This window comes from Electrophorus electricus, chromosome 23 (assembly GCF_041902795.1).
Source record: "Electrophorus electricus isolate QZ-2024a chromosome 23, ASM4190279v1, whole genome shotgun sequence".
NCBI classification, from domain to species: domain Eukaryota; kingdom Metazoa; phylum Chordata; class Actinopteri; order Gymnotiformes; family Gymnotidae; genus Electrophorus; species Electrophorus electricus.
In genome coordinates, this window is record NC_137519.1 from 15,308,125 (window position 1) to 15,322,500 (window position 14,376).

The window sequence follows — 14,376 nt, forward strand, 5'->3', positions numbered from 1 at the left end:
TGTTAGAATCCTGGTGAGTCAGATCGTGGGTGTGTGCGAGTGGGCGGGGTTGTGCAGGGCTGAGGGTTGTTCCTGGGGTTCGTAACAGTGCCTAGTAGTCGGCTACATCACACCTGCAGGAAAGACACAGCAAAGCAATGTAATATAAAAATTGATAAGCTAAACTCCATTTTTATTTTATTAGGTACCAAAAAGAGCTGCATAAATCTACAGTTGAATGAATTCTAATATAGTTCTAATGCTAATAAACCTGACCACAGATAAAGATATAACACAATATACGACTGGCCATTCTCCAGCAAAGCAGCTAAATGCTAATGAGGAGAGAATGTCAGGCAGGGTCCGGATCCGTCCTCTTCCGGAGGGTTTCTGCCTACCTTCTAATGCCTTTGAATATTAATTCTATGTTCACCCACCCTCCCCTTATGCCCATCTGCCTCAACTCGACTCGTTGGCATTACACTGGTCATGAAATATGAATGGCACTATCAAAGACATTGCGAAGAGAAGGGCAACATCTCAACAGGACCTGGAGCTGGTGCAGCACATTAAGCCCTGAAGTCCTCTCTGAGCGCAGCACTAAAACACAGGCAGATGCCGTAATGCTCGGAGATTGGTTCGCATATTTGATAATAAATCCATTTTATCCAGGCCTGATTAAGCGCAGCACTGAACTGAAATGCCTTTTCAATGAAGGAACCACACCAAGTGAGAAGCCTCAAAACACTCAATCTGTGTGAGAAAGAAGCTGATCTACTAAATGTCTCATCATTTTGCTCTGTGGAAGGAAAAAAAAAGCAAGTTTGAAAGTTGGACCCCACTTAACATGAGATGCTTATTCCACAGCCCTCATGGCAGGCTTATAACAGTAAACATGATCCATCCTCAGCCAAGGGAAACAAAAGCTTTCACCCCTTGGACGTCTGTCAGAGAAAGGCTCGGGGTATCTCTAATCACACCCAGCTTCCGTGAAGGCAGGAGTTCAAAATGGCTTGTGGTTGATCATGTGACATATCCTTGGTCATTAAGGGCGGCTAAGCACTAGATCAGGACAAAGTGCAGCGCTGAAGAGGTTCTGGTCAGGCCGTATTGATTTTCAACACACTGCACTTGTGAAGTGCTCGTGCTTTATACGCGATTGTCTCCCGGAACTGCTGCGTACATGCAGAATGCATTTTTCTCCACCCATGCAATAGCGTTTTCAGCTCCAAAACTGTGTCTATGCACAAATAAGTTCTTTAGGGAAAAGTAACCAAATTGTGGTGCTGTTTAATGGCCGTCTGTCTCACATAATTCACCTCTCAAGAAAAAAAAAAGAGACAAAAATGACCATTTCTCTAATTTGATTGGGTGAGGAACATGTCTGATAATAAACATGTCAGAGATGATAGACATGTATTTATTCGGAGTACCAACATCGATGGGAAGCATTTGCATTCACGCCGTACATATTGATGATATGCTCTGCATCCCGGCTGAAGGAATAGTCTCCAGCAACGTCATGATAATCTCTTTAGAAAGGTCTCGTCTTTAAAACAGGCTATTAAGACAGAATTAAACTGAGTGATGCTTGGTACATTGTTGTTAAAATGCTGACCCTCAGGGACTGTTCTAATCCAGACATGTCCATCTGATTGGTTTCACAGCTACATTAATTACCATCATCAAACTGTCCCTGGCTTATCTGACTGGATAAACCTCCAAGACTTGTCAAAAAATAGCTGCTGATGAACATGTGGCAAAAAGAAGATAAGAATATAATACAAAAACCCCTGTCTAAAAGCAATAAATAAATAAGGTAAGAACTGATGAAAAAGTTTCCAATTACTCTGGTTCCAAATTAGGCAGTAGTCTGTAGTTATTTTTGTCCCCATCAAGGCTTCAGTGTCCTCTGGAGAAAAACCAAGAGAGAGAAATAGAAGGGAAAGTGCTTTATTTAGCAGCTCAGAGACAGAAGGAAACGGCGTCATTGAATTCATGCTCTGGAACTCAAATAAAGAGGCAGATGGTTCCTGCAAGAGTTGTCAGCAATTTGGCAAGAAGAGGACGACAAGTTGAGAGTGTAACTGGGGTTTAATTGTCATATGCTTTATTTTGCATCCCTTCTGTATGTAGTATTCCCATATGAATCTGTTTTCTTTACATATGTGTTGGTCCAGTGTTTCAGACCAGGTCAAGAATAAAATTCAGAGTACACCTCAGGGTTTGAAAACAAGGCAGGGACGCTGTCATGTCAGGTGGAACACAGTGAGAAGTACAGGGACCCGAGTTATTCACAAACCTGGCTAGTAAAGACCAAAATTAAGTATTCTGAACCATGAGCAGGACAGGGAGCAGAGCAGGTCACGTGATCGCACACAGGTGAAAGAGCTGGCACTCCCAGAAGTGGTTTAACACGTATTTAATCTACTGTACTGTAGTTTCTGATTTTTAACACATTAAATCCGCACATCCATGTGGGTGATATTCACTTCTAGAACAGACTCGCTCCAGACTTGTTTCTGCATCATGGAGAAGCAGCCAACCCATGATAATGAAAGAAGAAAATTTAGAATAATAATTGCACGAAGAAACACAATACTAATACCAAATGACCAACTGAACAAAGAAGAGGCAGCTTTAGCTGTCACAGTTTGAGTTATTCATGCAGAACTTGGGTCAAATGACAATTATATGATGATGTTCCTATGATCCCTGAAATCAAAACAAAATTGTTGTCTAGGACATTTGGCTATCAATATATTTACCAACAAACAGAAAAAAGTAGGATGGGATGTGAGAAAAGCAGTAGCATGTAAGTGGGGAAAACAGATTGAGCTGAACTTGATATTAATGCCACATATTGACTTTGAAACGAGATGAAAACTTGGATGACTGTAAATACATAAACATGGGTGACAGACCCTAGCTGATGGACCCTGGGTGACAGACCCTAGGTGATGGACCCTGGGTGACAGACCCTAGGTGATGGACCCTGGGTGATGAACCTTAGGTGATGGACCCTGGGTGATGAACCTTAGGTGATGGACCCTGGGTGATGAACCCTAGGTGATGGACCCTGGGTGATGAACCTTAGGTGATGGACCCTGGGTGATGAACCTTAGGTGATGGACCCTGGGTGATGAACCCTAGGTGATGGACCCTGGGTGATGAACCTTAGGTGATGGACCCTGGGTGATGAACCCTAGGTGATGGACCCTGGGTGATGAACCCTAGGTGATGGACCCTGGGTGATGAACCTTAGGTGATGGACCCTGGGTGATGAACCCTAGGTGACGGACCCTGGGTGATGAACCTTAGGTGATGGACCCTGGGTTATGAACCCTAGGTGATGGACCCTGGGTGATGACCCTGGCTGACCCTGGGTAATGGTCTCCTTTGCTTCAAAGCAAGTGCCTCACACAGACAGAAGGAGCACATGGCCATGCCCAGACTGAAATATATTTTTGGATCTCATAGGCAAAGGAGCTCTGCAACTGTGGATGAAGGACACATTGTTGACCTGGTCGAATACCGCAGGTGCTGTAAGGAATACGTTTCCATCGAGATGCTATAAAAGTGTCTTGCAGCAGGGACTCAAGCCCTTTCTCAGTTTATCATGTCCCATATGGTGTGGTCCTGGATAGCTGCACTGGGTGTGGCATGTCTGACCTCCTGTTGATCCACCAGAGGGTCGCATACTCAGGGTGCCAGCTCAAATAAATGCCTTCAAGAGCTCTCTTCAATAGCACTGCTTCTAGATCAATATTGCAGCATATCTAATACTGGAATAGACTGGTAATGGACTTTTTACATATAGTTTGGAAAATATATGAGTAGAAGAGAAGGTTAGTATTGTTCTGTGTGATGTTACGAACTGTTTTGATTTCCCTCACAGCTCCTGTGTTCTTGCTCAAGTCACGATTCTTGCTGTGTGTGGGATGGTAAATAAGACTGTCACAGGTGCATAATCTGCTCCCAGCATACTGCTGTTAAACACCTACAGAGGTACATAAAGAAAGCAGAATGAGCCAGCCAATCAGACATCAACAAGTAGAACGTCTAATGTCTGATTTAAAACACCTTTTGTTGCGCTTGTGGTTGGAAGGCAATAAATACAGTAAAGTAAAAAAATCTTTCTTTCTTCATTGTTGCGACATTGTTGCAATTTTGTGGCTTTATTTATTTCTTTTTTAATACGGATGGGGTGATGGGATTGGTTGGAGAGAGTAGTGTGGGGTTGTGTGGGGTTGTGTGGGGTCGGTGGGGTCGGTGGCAGTGATGGAGGTGAGCAGGGGATCTTAATTTTGAAAAAGAAATAACCATACCATTCAAGGACACCTTTTTCATTCTGGAACAAATGAATGTTTTCAGACATTAGCACCTGTCTACTTTTACTAAAACAATAAATGCAAAACTAACATGCTGGAAAAAAACACATTTTTGCACTCATTATGAGACATGGACGTATGATAATGATATTTAAATTCTGTATTTCATATTATAATTTTGGCCTTGGGGCATGACCGAAATGGCAGTATGAGTCTATAAATAGTAATATCATGCTAGTTTATATGTAACATACACATGGAGAGGTGTGTATTTTTATATGTATCTGTGTGTGTGTGTGTGTGTGTGTGTGTGTGTGTGTGTGTGTGTGTGTGGCATTACACACAAGCTGTGTAACATGCTATATAAATTTAAGTCTTGCACAGTGATCAAACTGACAAGATCAAGAACTTCTGTTGTTCATGAAAATACTGAAAACAGATAACGCCAAGGAGCAATTCTAATCTTCTGACAGGATTAACAAAGGGAATAGTAAAGCTCAGATGATACAATCATGACCAGTTTTTGAGGATGCAGGAAGGAGGATTTTAGTCTCTCTCTAAGCTCCGGCTTTGTGGTGGAAATGCTATGAAGGAAAGATAATTAAAGTTATCAGAATCTCTCATACAAAAAAAGGGGTTTCGGTTGGATGAAAAAAAATGTTTTCCTCTACGATCTATCTTGATGTAGCAAGACTGTATTATGACGTTATGAAGAGATTATCCAGTGGATGTAATTCTAATCAGATTGTGGTGGGTTATATGTACAAAGATTGGGAAATCATCGCGATAGCACAAGAAATAACACAGCACATATCCTCCACACTCCTGCAGACATGAAAGATGGAACATCATGGTGAGAGTTGTGCGCTACTGGCCTATCCAAAACCATTAACCAATATTGATCTCTATAACTTTATAAATCAATATGTCATTTATATGTGACATTGACAAAAACGAAAGCAATCCTTTACGTTTGTTTTCTGTGACACCTTGTCTTTGTCTAATGCTTAAGGAATGTTCCAACCATGAGTATTTATAAAAATATATTTCACAAAGTAGGAAACAGTACATGGGTATCTTAGATTACAATACAGAGAGTAGATAATGAAACATACAAGTATATAAGCATTAAAGCACGGTAGAAAATCTGATCTGCATGTAAGTCTATCGTGTCCAGTCTACTGAAAATGATCATATGCCCTATAATGTATGCAACTGTGGTGCTATCTGAGATATCCGTGTGCAAGAGCTAACGTGCATAGACAAAATGTTCTCAAAGAAAGCTAAGAATGTCAGCCGGGACTATATACACGCGTTGGTTCTCTGCTCTAGAGTCGTACAGCGGAGCAAATAGCAAGCATGTCTGTAGTGTATGTGTTTACTTTATGGTTTTCATATTACCAGTGAGTTATACATATATCTGCTTTAAAAAAAAATCTAAAAAAACAAAAACCAGGAATGAAGTAAATTCAGTGGACTGTTGTGCTTAAATGAACACTGGTAACACTGCACACAGTATATTACTACACACACACAGCATCAGTCGAAACCCTCCGTGGACGTCACTGTCAGAAGAATTTACCCACGGCTCTCCTCTGCAGTCACTGCAACGCCGTTTTTCACATTTTTTGCTTTTTTTTTTGTTTGTTTGTTTTTTGTTTTTTTGTAAAGTAGCTTTTGGGTGACAAACGCAGCTGAACAAAACAAAGACAAAGAAGAGAAAGAAAAAGAGAAGAGAAGAGAAGACACATTTTTCTGAACCCTGTGGCACAAAACAACCAACAACCGGCAATGAATATTTATATATTTATATAAATCATACAGTTATAATGAAGAAACACGATCAACGTACCAAAAAAGTGTAAATACAACGGTATTTAATGGTTGCTTCTGTAAAAAGAAGCAACTTGGTCTTCAACTCGGTCTTTGTAGGCTACTAATATTTGTGTGTACCACACTAAGAGCATGAGTACAAAGTTTGTACAAAGCGAGCTGCAAGTCGTACCCGGCTTGTTCAGCATATCTGGCCTTTTAAGTATCAAATGGTGTCTCAACTAGAACCTAGTAAAGCCAATATCACAGACTCGTCCTGCCTCGCTGATAATCTTACATACATACATTCAACAGAGTAATGTACACCATATATTGCTTTATAGTTGATTCTGAGGGGGGTTGAGGGGGGTGTGTTTGTTTTGTTTTGATCCCAGACATTTGCTCAATGACGGTAAGGGATGTGTGTTCCTTGGGTAGTGGAGTCGTTTTGAGGCCTCTGTAGTTCTTCCTCCAGGCCACCAGGGGGCACCGCATGTCCAATACCTTTTTTTCTCTTTCCGTCAAGTCTCTTCAAGCGACTACCGAGAATCTACGCTCTGATGCGTCTGGTGGTCACAGTGAACAACAAATACCCGAAATACTGCTAGACACTCAATGACTGTAATCTAACCACACTCCTACTACAGACACCGCTAAGTTCGGCCCAAAGTTACAAAGCACTTGGATGTGTTATATGACTAATGCTATCAGTGTCTCTCTAACAGTTCTGGAAAAGGTGGCCCCATTTTTTTAAACAAATGCGCCTAATATCTGGCAACCCCCATAGCGTAATACACAAGTCCTGTGAAGGAAGGTGACGAAGAGTGCGCAAAGTCCAGAAGTCAAGGATCTCTGTCACTCTCACCCACCGAGTACAGCTCACCGAGCCTGCGGAAGCGCGGTCCCCACTCTCTGAGGTAGTCGTAGTTCTGGTCTGAGTCTGACGAAGCTGTTTCCAGGGAGCTGAGTGAACCAGCGACAGATCCTCGTCCCTCGTACCCGTAAATCTGGATGGAGTCATAAGGTGGCGCTGTGGGGTCGTTGTCCGCCTCGTGCAGCCGGACGTTAATAAACTCGTCTACGTCTACTCCGTTGGGGCCGGAATGGTGTCCCTGTCGGGGCATGAACTGCAGGTCGGGCTTGATGTCCTTGCGGGGCAGGAAACCGTTGATGCCGTCCGGGTTCTGCAGGGTGGCGATGTCGAAGGCCTCGGTGTCCTCCTCTCCGCCCCCCTCGTCGTCGTAGCGAATGATGTTCTCCCTGACGTCCTCGTCGTCTTTGATAATCAGAGGCTCATTCTTGTGTCTCCTCAGTGTGACAAACAGCACCACAATGACTAGAAAACACCAACATAAACACATAAACACTCCAGGCTCTGTCACACTACTGCTGAAGTTAAGATTTCAACACATTTCAACCTAAAGTTAGTGTTTGGTCAAGTTAGAATAACAACAGCAACAATAAATAAATAATAATCATCCCCATCTTAACTGTCATAGTTTTTAAAAATATGTCAACAAAGAACTTAAAAACAAATGACTCATCTAATTTATTAAATTAAAAAATATTGCCTAAAATTTGCAACCCTAACACTACTGAAGGGTTTTGCTGTGCGAGGGCTCATACCCAATAACAGTATAATACAGGCCAGGATAGCGATCAGCGCCCCCATGCTGAGGCCGATGGGTAAGACGAAGGCTTCCGGGTTGCAGGACTGGACCACACCATCCTTGCTGCAGCCGCACACGCGGATGGTCAAGGTGTTGGTGCTGCTCATCGGCGGGTCACCATCGTCTGTCACCACGATGGGAAGCAGGTAGAACTCCTGCTTCTGTCTCCGGAAGGAATCATGCTTGGCGAGAATGCTGATGGAGTTGTCTGAAGGTGGAGCAAACAGAGGCTTTCGATGATTTTTAATTTTTTTCTTTATTATTATTTAAAAAACAAAATACTCAAATCCACTTAGTTGCTGTTTTGCCGAGAGAGAGAGAGAGAGAGAGAGAGAGAGAGAGAGAGAGAGAGAGAGAGAGAGAGGCAGAAGGCTGTCCTGAGTCCTGGAGGGTGTATCATGACAAGGGCGTTTCCAAAAAGCAAGCGCCACCTCCATTCTACTTCTTCATCTCCACCAACCTCCATATGTGTTCAGTTTTATACTCCCTCCAGATTCTTCTCTGTGGCCAAATTTGATTCTATTGACTGAGGATTACTGCACAGAATACAGGAATCAAACCCCCCCAAAACTCAAAAGAAATAAAAAAAGAAATGAATAAAACTAAGGAATGGTTTAGGAGGTGCTGCGAGGGCGTGTCGATGCTGAGACAATGCAGCAGCAAGCTTTATGGAAATGATTTCTCACCGCAGAAATGTCTTGCATAGCAACAGAATTTTTTTTCAGCTCATAAAGGTGAACCTGTGAGCTGTATATGAAAGACACACGCGCTCCCTGGGCCGGCTGAGTCCCTCTATCATATACATGCTCAGTTTAATCTCACTTTAATCTCAATTTAATCTCAGTTAATAGCACGCTCAAGATTTCAATTTTTTTGTCCTCCTAAGATCACAAAGGAATTATTTGTAGATGCTTTCAACTGCTTTATCACAATTACACCCACATTTTCTTTTTATTTATTATTTGTAATAGCCAGTGGTGGAAGAAAATGGTCTAATAGTGCTAATTTGTCTAATTTTAAGAGAATATTTTGACATTTAAAAAACCGTTTTCATGTGCGGCTTATACATACAGTACAGTATACACCCAAAATGGCGTCTAGATTTTGCAGTAATTCAAAGCCGCCTGCATCCATACGTCTGAGCTGAGTTTCTCGAGTCTCCCCGTGTGCCAGCCCTGCGCACGTGGCTGAGGAAGAAAACAGAAAGTAGATACCCACAACTCCAGTGTGAAGCACTGAGCACCACACACGAGATTAGATTCACAGGACTGAGGTTCGTCTGCTATCTGCTCAGAGGGAACAGTGAAGAGTTGCTTTCAAACATTATGCGAGCTCCAAATTTGCTATGGTTTTTTTACTGAAAACTCTTTCTCACACTCGAGCTCTCGTTATCCTCCCAAGCCTGGTGTCCTGAACAAGACTGGCTTTAGCTGTCTCGCCTGTGGAGATCCATCGGTGAGCTGTGGTGAGCTGTGGTGAGCTGTGTGACACGGACTTTTCTGTAACACAGCTGATTGGAGTTCCTTAACCAAAAACATACAAATAACTGCTAACAACCAGAGCAGAGCGTTTAATGTCACACGATATTTACAGTACAAACTGAAAGCGTGATGTACGATGTGAAGATTGGACTTCAGGACTCCACTGTGTTCACGAGTCCACTGTGCACGTGCACCATATGGCACTCCAGATCCCTGCTATATGCCACAGTACACGCGTTACAGCACGTCTGATGAAATCACTCCCCAGCTCCTCTGGGAACTGCAATCGCAAAGCACACTTTCCAGGAAGCGCAGAGTTACCGCTAGTGTTGCGGAGGTTCTGACGGAGGGAGAGGAGAAGCTCTGAGCAGGAGGAAGGTTGCATGAAGGTCTGTAGCCAGATGGAAGTACAGGAGCTCACCATGGATTTACTGTGAACATGATTATAGAGAGAACCTGGCATGTTTTGCAAAGGATACATTTTTATACACTACTCGTCCCCAATACAGAAGACAGCCACACGCACTCACACACACACACACACACACACACACACACACACACACACACACACACACACACACACACACACTCACTCACACACACACACATACACACACACTCACACTTACACACACACACACACACACACACACACACACACACATAAAAGTGCCTCAGTAGCTGCTGACCCCTCATGCTCTGTGCCATGTCTGGGGTAAGAAGGCTCTCTTTAGCCTCAGCACTCTCACTCTGAGCACACACTCTCCTGCTCCAGGACACCTGCTCCATGTCAGCTGCATTGTCTGGCACACAGGCCCATTCCCAGTAAACCACTAATGTCACAGCCATTCACTGCTCTTTTTCTATCCAACGGTAATGACCTGGTAAAGACAGTGTAATTGTAGTTTTCGTAATTACAGTTCAAGTGCTATCTAATCGTTACCTTTGCCCTTACCGCAACATAGCTGAATTTCTTTTCTCCCCTTGTGTCTTACAAACAGATCTGCTGAAGTCTCCAAGCTGGAGCAGCAGTCATGGATGCCTGTGCACGGCTGCGTGCGCCGCTCCGTCACTGGGCCACCGGAGTGTGACGTAAGGGGTCGGCCTCCCTCCGACACCTCGCTGACCTCTCTGTCCTCAAGCTCATCTTCATCTCATCCGAGCTCATACCTGTCTCATTCTAATCCTAAACGCGAGCCGTCCCACCTCACTGACATCCTGCCTCCATTTTAAAGAGAGAGGTGGAACAGGCACTACAACGGACAGATGGAAGCAGATGAGCTCTCCGAAAACATTACGCAACATCAGGGTTTATGTCAGGATTTATGAAAGTGAAGGGTGGGGGGGTGTGTGTGCCAGGGCCTCGGGCTGGAAGTTATGCACTGAGGAGAAGCACTCGCACTAAACCAACCGCAATATTTAGTCAACAAATTTAAGCCATCTGCCCCCCTCCCATGCCCACGGGAAGTCACCCTACACCGAGCCCCAGAAGTCTGCGGCAGTAAACACGGCACTTCTGGTTCCCACTCATTCGCTTTCTTTTAAAATCCACTGGGGAGTTTAAAAAAACCCTTGATGTCCAAGCAATGGCACATCTGCTAACTTTTGGGTACACTAATTCTGCCATCTTTCTGCCTCCAGACTGCATTCAACACAAAACACGGCATTTCTCTCTCTCTCTCTCTCTCTCTCTCTCTCTCTCTCTCTCTCTCTCTCTCTCTCTCTCTCTCTCTCTCTCTCTCTCTCTCCGTCTGGCTATGTGATATAAAACAACAACAACAACAACAAATAACAATGATATCTTTGAATAAATGGGAGTGGATGAAAGAGAAACAATCCTACAAAAAGAGTGTGTGAGTGTGTGTGTGTGAGTGTGTGTGTGTGTGTGTGTGTGTGTGTGTGTGTGCGTGCGTGTGTGTGTGCTCATGCGTGTATGTGTGTGTCTTTGCTTTAATCTTCAGTTCAATATCCAGACTGTGGTTATTGGACATGTGTATGATGCCAGGTGTTTTCTGAGTATTTGAGACTATTAGAATATCCCTCTCTCTCTCTCTCTCTCTCTCTCTCTCTCTCTCTCTCTCTCTCTGTCTCTCTCTCTCCCTCTCTCTCTCTCTCTCTCTCTCTCTCTCTCTCTCTCTCTCTCTCTCATTCATTTATATTCTCAATGACAACAGGATTCAGCTCTTACCCAAATTATTTTTAATGGTGAAGTTGGGGTTACTGAGAATCTCCATCCGATAGTGGAAAGTGTGTCCTTGGACAGGGTTGTCTTTATCCACAGCACTGATGGTCTGGATCACCTGTGGGCACAGACGCAGAGAGATGGTACCAGAGACCACCCGAGACCACCCATCCATTACTTTGCTTTCACCATCATAAAGACGAACGGCCGTGACTCCGGCCCACACCGGATGACAAATTTGTCCCATTCACTCATGAAATTAGAGACCTTTATCCAAGGGGCCTGTCTTTCCCAGCCCACTTTTCCGTTCTAGCTCCATCCATATCTCTGCCAGCCCAGTTCGCGTCCAGATCCTTTTCCTCATGACCGACGGCTTGTTCAAAACTAGAGCCCTGCCACCCCAGGCATTATTTTCCTACCCCAGACAGGGAGGAAGAGTCAGAGGGAAAGAGAGTGAGAGAGATAGAGTGAGTGAGAATGGGAGAGTGAGAGAGTGAATGAGAGTGAGAGAGACAAAGAAAGCAAGAGACTGAGAGAGCTCAGTCCTAATCCCAGTTCCGTCTGTAAAATGGTACTGAGACTAACTAACCTACTGACCCTCAACACACAGCAGGCTCGGTCTATCACTGCTGACCAACGTCCAGTCAGAGTTAGCACACCATCAACCAAAGCAAAGAAGCCAATCAAACCAAAACTTACACACCCATTAGTGAATATGAATTTTCAGAATATCTATACACCATGAGAGAGCCACAGCAGAGACAGATCCTCACTGTGAGAGTAGTGAGAAGACTGTGAGACTGTGTGGTATCTGTGAGAGTAGTGAGAAGATTGTGAGACTATGTGGTCACTGAGAGTTACCCTCAGAGAAGGAAACACTGCACCTCTGGCTGCACACACCTCTCACTACTTATAATAATCTTTATACTATTCATATATTTACTGTTACTGTTACTGTGTTACTGTTATCTTGTTTCATCTTGTTAATTATAATTTGTCACATCTTTTTTACTCACATTTCTTAATTTTAATTTTTTTTTGTTTTTATTTCTTTAGTACTTTCATTACTATTTTGTTGCTTCTGTCAATTGTCATGTTCAGTTTCACATTATTTGCTTTGGCAAAATTGACCCTGGTAGAGTTATACCAATAAAGCTACCTTGAATTGAATTGAGTGAGAAAGTGAGAGCAGAAGAGAGTGAGTGAGCGAGAGTGAGCGAGAATCAGCGAGAGTGAGCGAGAGTGAGAGAGAGAGTGCACCTTCCTAGGAAGCTGCTTTTGGAGTGTGTGTTCATGCAAAGCCATACAAAGCCACTGCGATGCCCTCTTACCTGTCCTGGTTTGCCGTTCTCACAGAGATAGGCCTCGTATTCGGCAGGGAACTCAGGGGCATTGTCATTGATGTCCAGGACCCGGATAGCCACGATAGCTCTGGAAATCTGGCTGTGGTTTCCTATCAGAGAGAGAGACGCACAACTGAAACCCACTCAGCAGAGGGAACAGGGCAGAGAGACAGGAGCTATCACAAATCCCAGGTAAATACCGTGCCCTAGATATTCTCTCCATCTCTCTCTCTGTTTTGCTCTCTTTCTATCTTTTACTCTGCCACTTCATCCCCCTCTCCCATCTCTTTCTCCATTTTTTTCTCCCATGGTTTGATGGAGAAACCGATGAGACACCACAGTAATCTGAGCATGTCATTATCAAACATGCAAAGCAGAACTGGAAATGAAAAAATAAATCACATCCAAAGTGCTTTTAAAGTCCCCTGTACACACACACACACACACACACACACACACACACACACACACACACACACACACACATGTTTTATACATAAAGTGAAAGAATGCATATGTATGAAACAGTAGCAGCTGAGGTGTAAGAAGGAAATAAAAGACAGTTTAATTAGATTAGGTTTTTATTGGAATTATTCATTGCCAGTCATTTACAGTCCCTTTTGCGGACCCCTGTAAATGATTGTATTTAATCAGTGTTGCACCCACTGACTTTTATAGTAATTATCTATTCATTTGGCCTTTGGAGTTTGCTTAGGCAACTCCTGAGCACCCGCCTGTGTGAATCCAGCATGGTTCTTTAGCTCTGACGCTGTAATGAGAGGACAAACTTCACAAAACATCACAAACAGTGTCTAAGTGAAATTCTGGAATGGGCGGAGTAAGCCAGGGAATTATGTAGGTGGTGTCAGGACTTAAAAAAAAAAAAAAGGTTGAAGACAAAGTCTTCAAGCTTCATTTTTAAAAAGTTGTCTCCTTGTGTATCTGGAACATCCACTAACACCGAGACATTGGGCCAGTTTCAGTAAGACCCAAGTAAGATTCTGGCACACCTGCTAGAAACCATATTGATTTATTTAGTGCACAGCGACCTGGTCAATGGTGTGAAACTGCTGTGTCTTCAGCAGAGCTCAATAGAACTGAACTGGGGGACCGAGTTCTCACCACCAAGCACACACAGGCTTTAAAAATTATGCTGTTTTGAGAACTAAAGAGCACTCATAGATTCACAAGACTTGTGTTTCCCAAATGTATGCATGTGACCTTCTAGTGTGGCACAACTAAGAAAAAGCACTCACAGCAAACATGATATGGTAACTGAAAATTGTTATGATCATGAGAAAATAAAAAGCAAACTGCAGGTATGTGCACTGAAACACCTGGACCTGAAGTTCCAGAACAGGATGCCATCCTCAGAACAACAGGACAAGCTTATGACAGACATCAACCACAAACCACAAGTCAGTCCCCCAAGCAACTCCATCACGAGTCCTTTACCTTTCAAGACACGAATGGAGCCTTTAGAAAATGGAGCCTTTAGAAAATGGAGCCTTTAGGAAAACTACTGGTTGTGAACGGACACAGACAGGACAGCACTGTCATAGAAATTACCCAACA

The 14,376-nt window shown here is 43.5% G+C and overlaps 1 protein-coding gene across 5 annotated transcripts in view; it reads right to left on the minus strand.

Moving 5' to 3' along the window:
* Positions 1 to 5,354: 5,354 nt before the first annotated feature.
* The window catches only part of cdh8 (cadherin 8), a 76,774-nt gene continuing 67,752 nt past the window's right edge, over positions 5,355 to 14,376 (minus strand). For 3 of the 5 annotated variants that reach the window (XM_027024386.3, XM_027024385.3, XM_081706247.1), the window contains 4 exons: positions 12,790 to 12,911; positions 11,465 to 11,576; positions 7,749 to 8,000; positions 5,355 to 7,458 (listed from right to left, as the gene is read on the minus strand). In XM_027024386.3, coding sequence (XP_026880187.2) covers positions 6,965 to 7,458; positions 7,749 to 8,000; positions 11,465 to 11,576; positions 12,790 to 12,911 — 980 coding nt within the window. In that variant the 3' untranslated portion in view covers positions 5,355 to 6,964. Of the gene's footprint in view, positions 7,459 to 7,748; positions 9,705 to 11,464; positions 11,577 to 12,789; positions 12,912 to 14,376 lie in introns of those variants that run through there. The other 2 variants (XR_014119560.1, XM_081706246.1) reach the window with 2 other exon arrangements.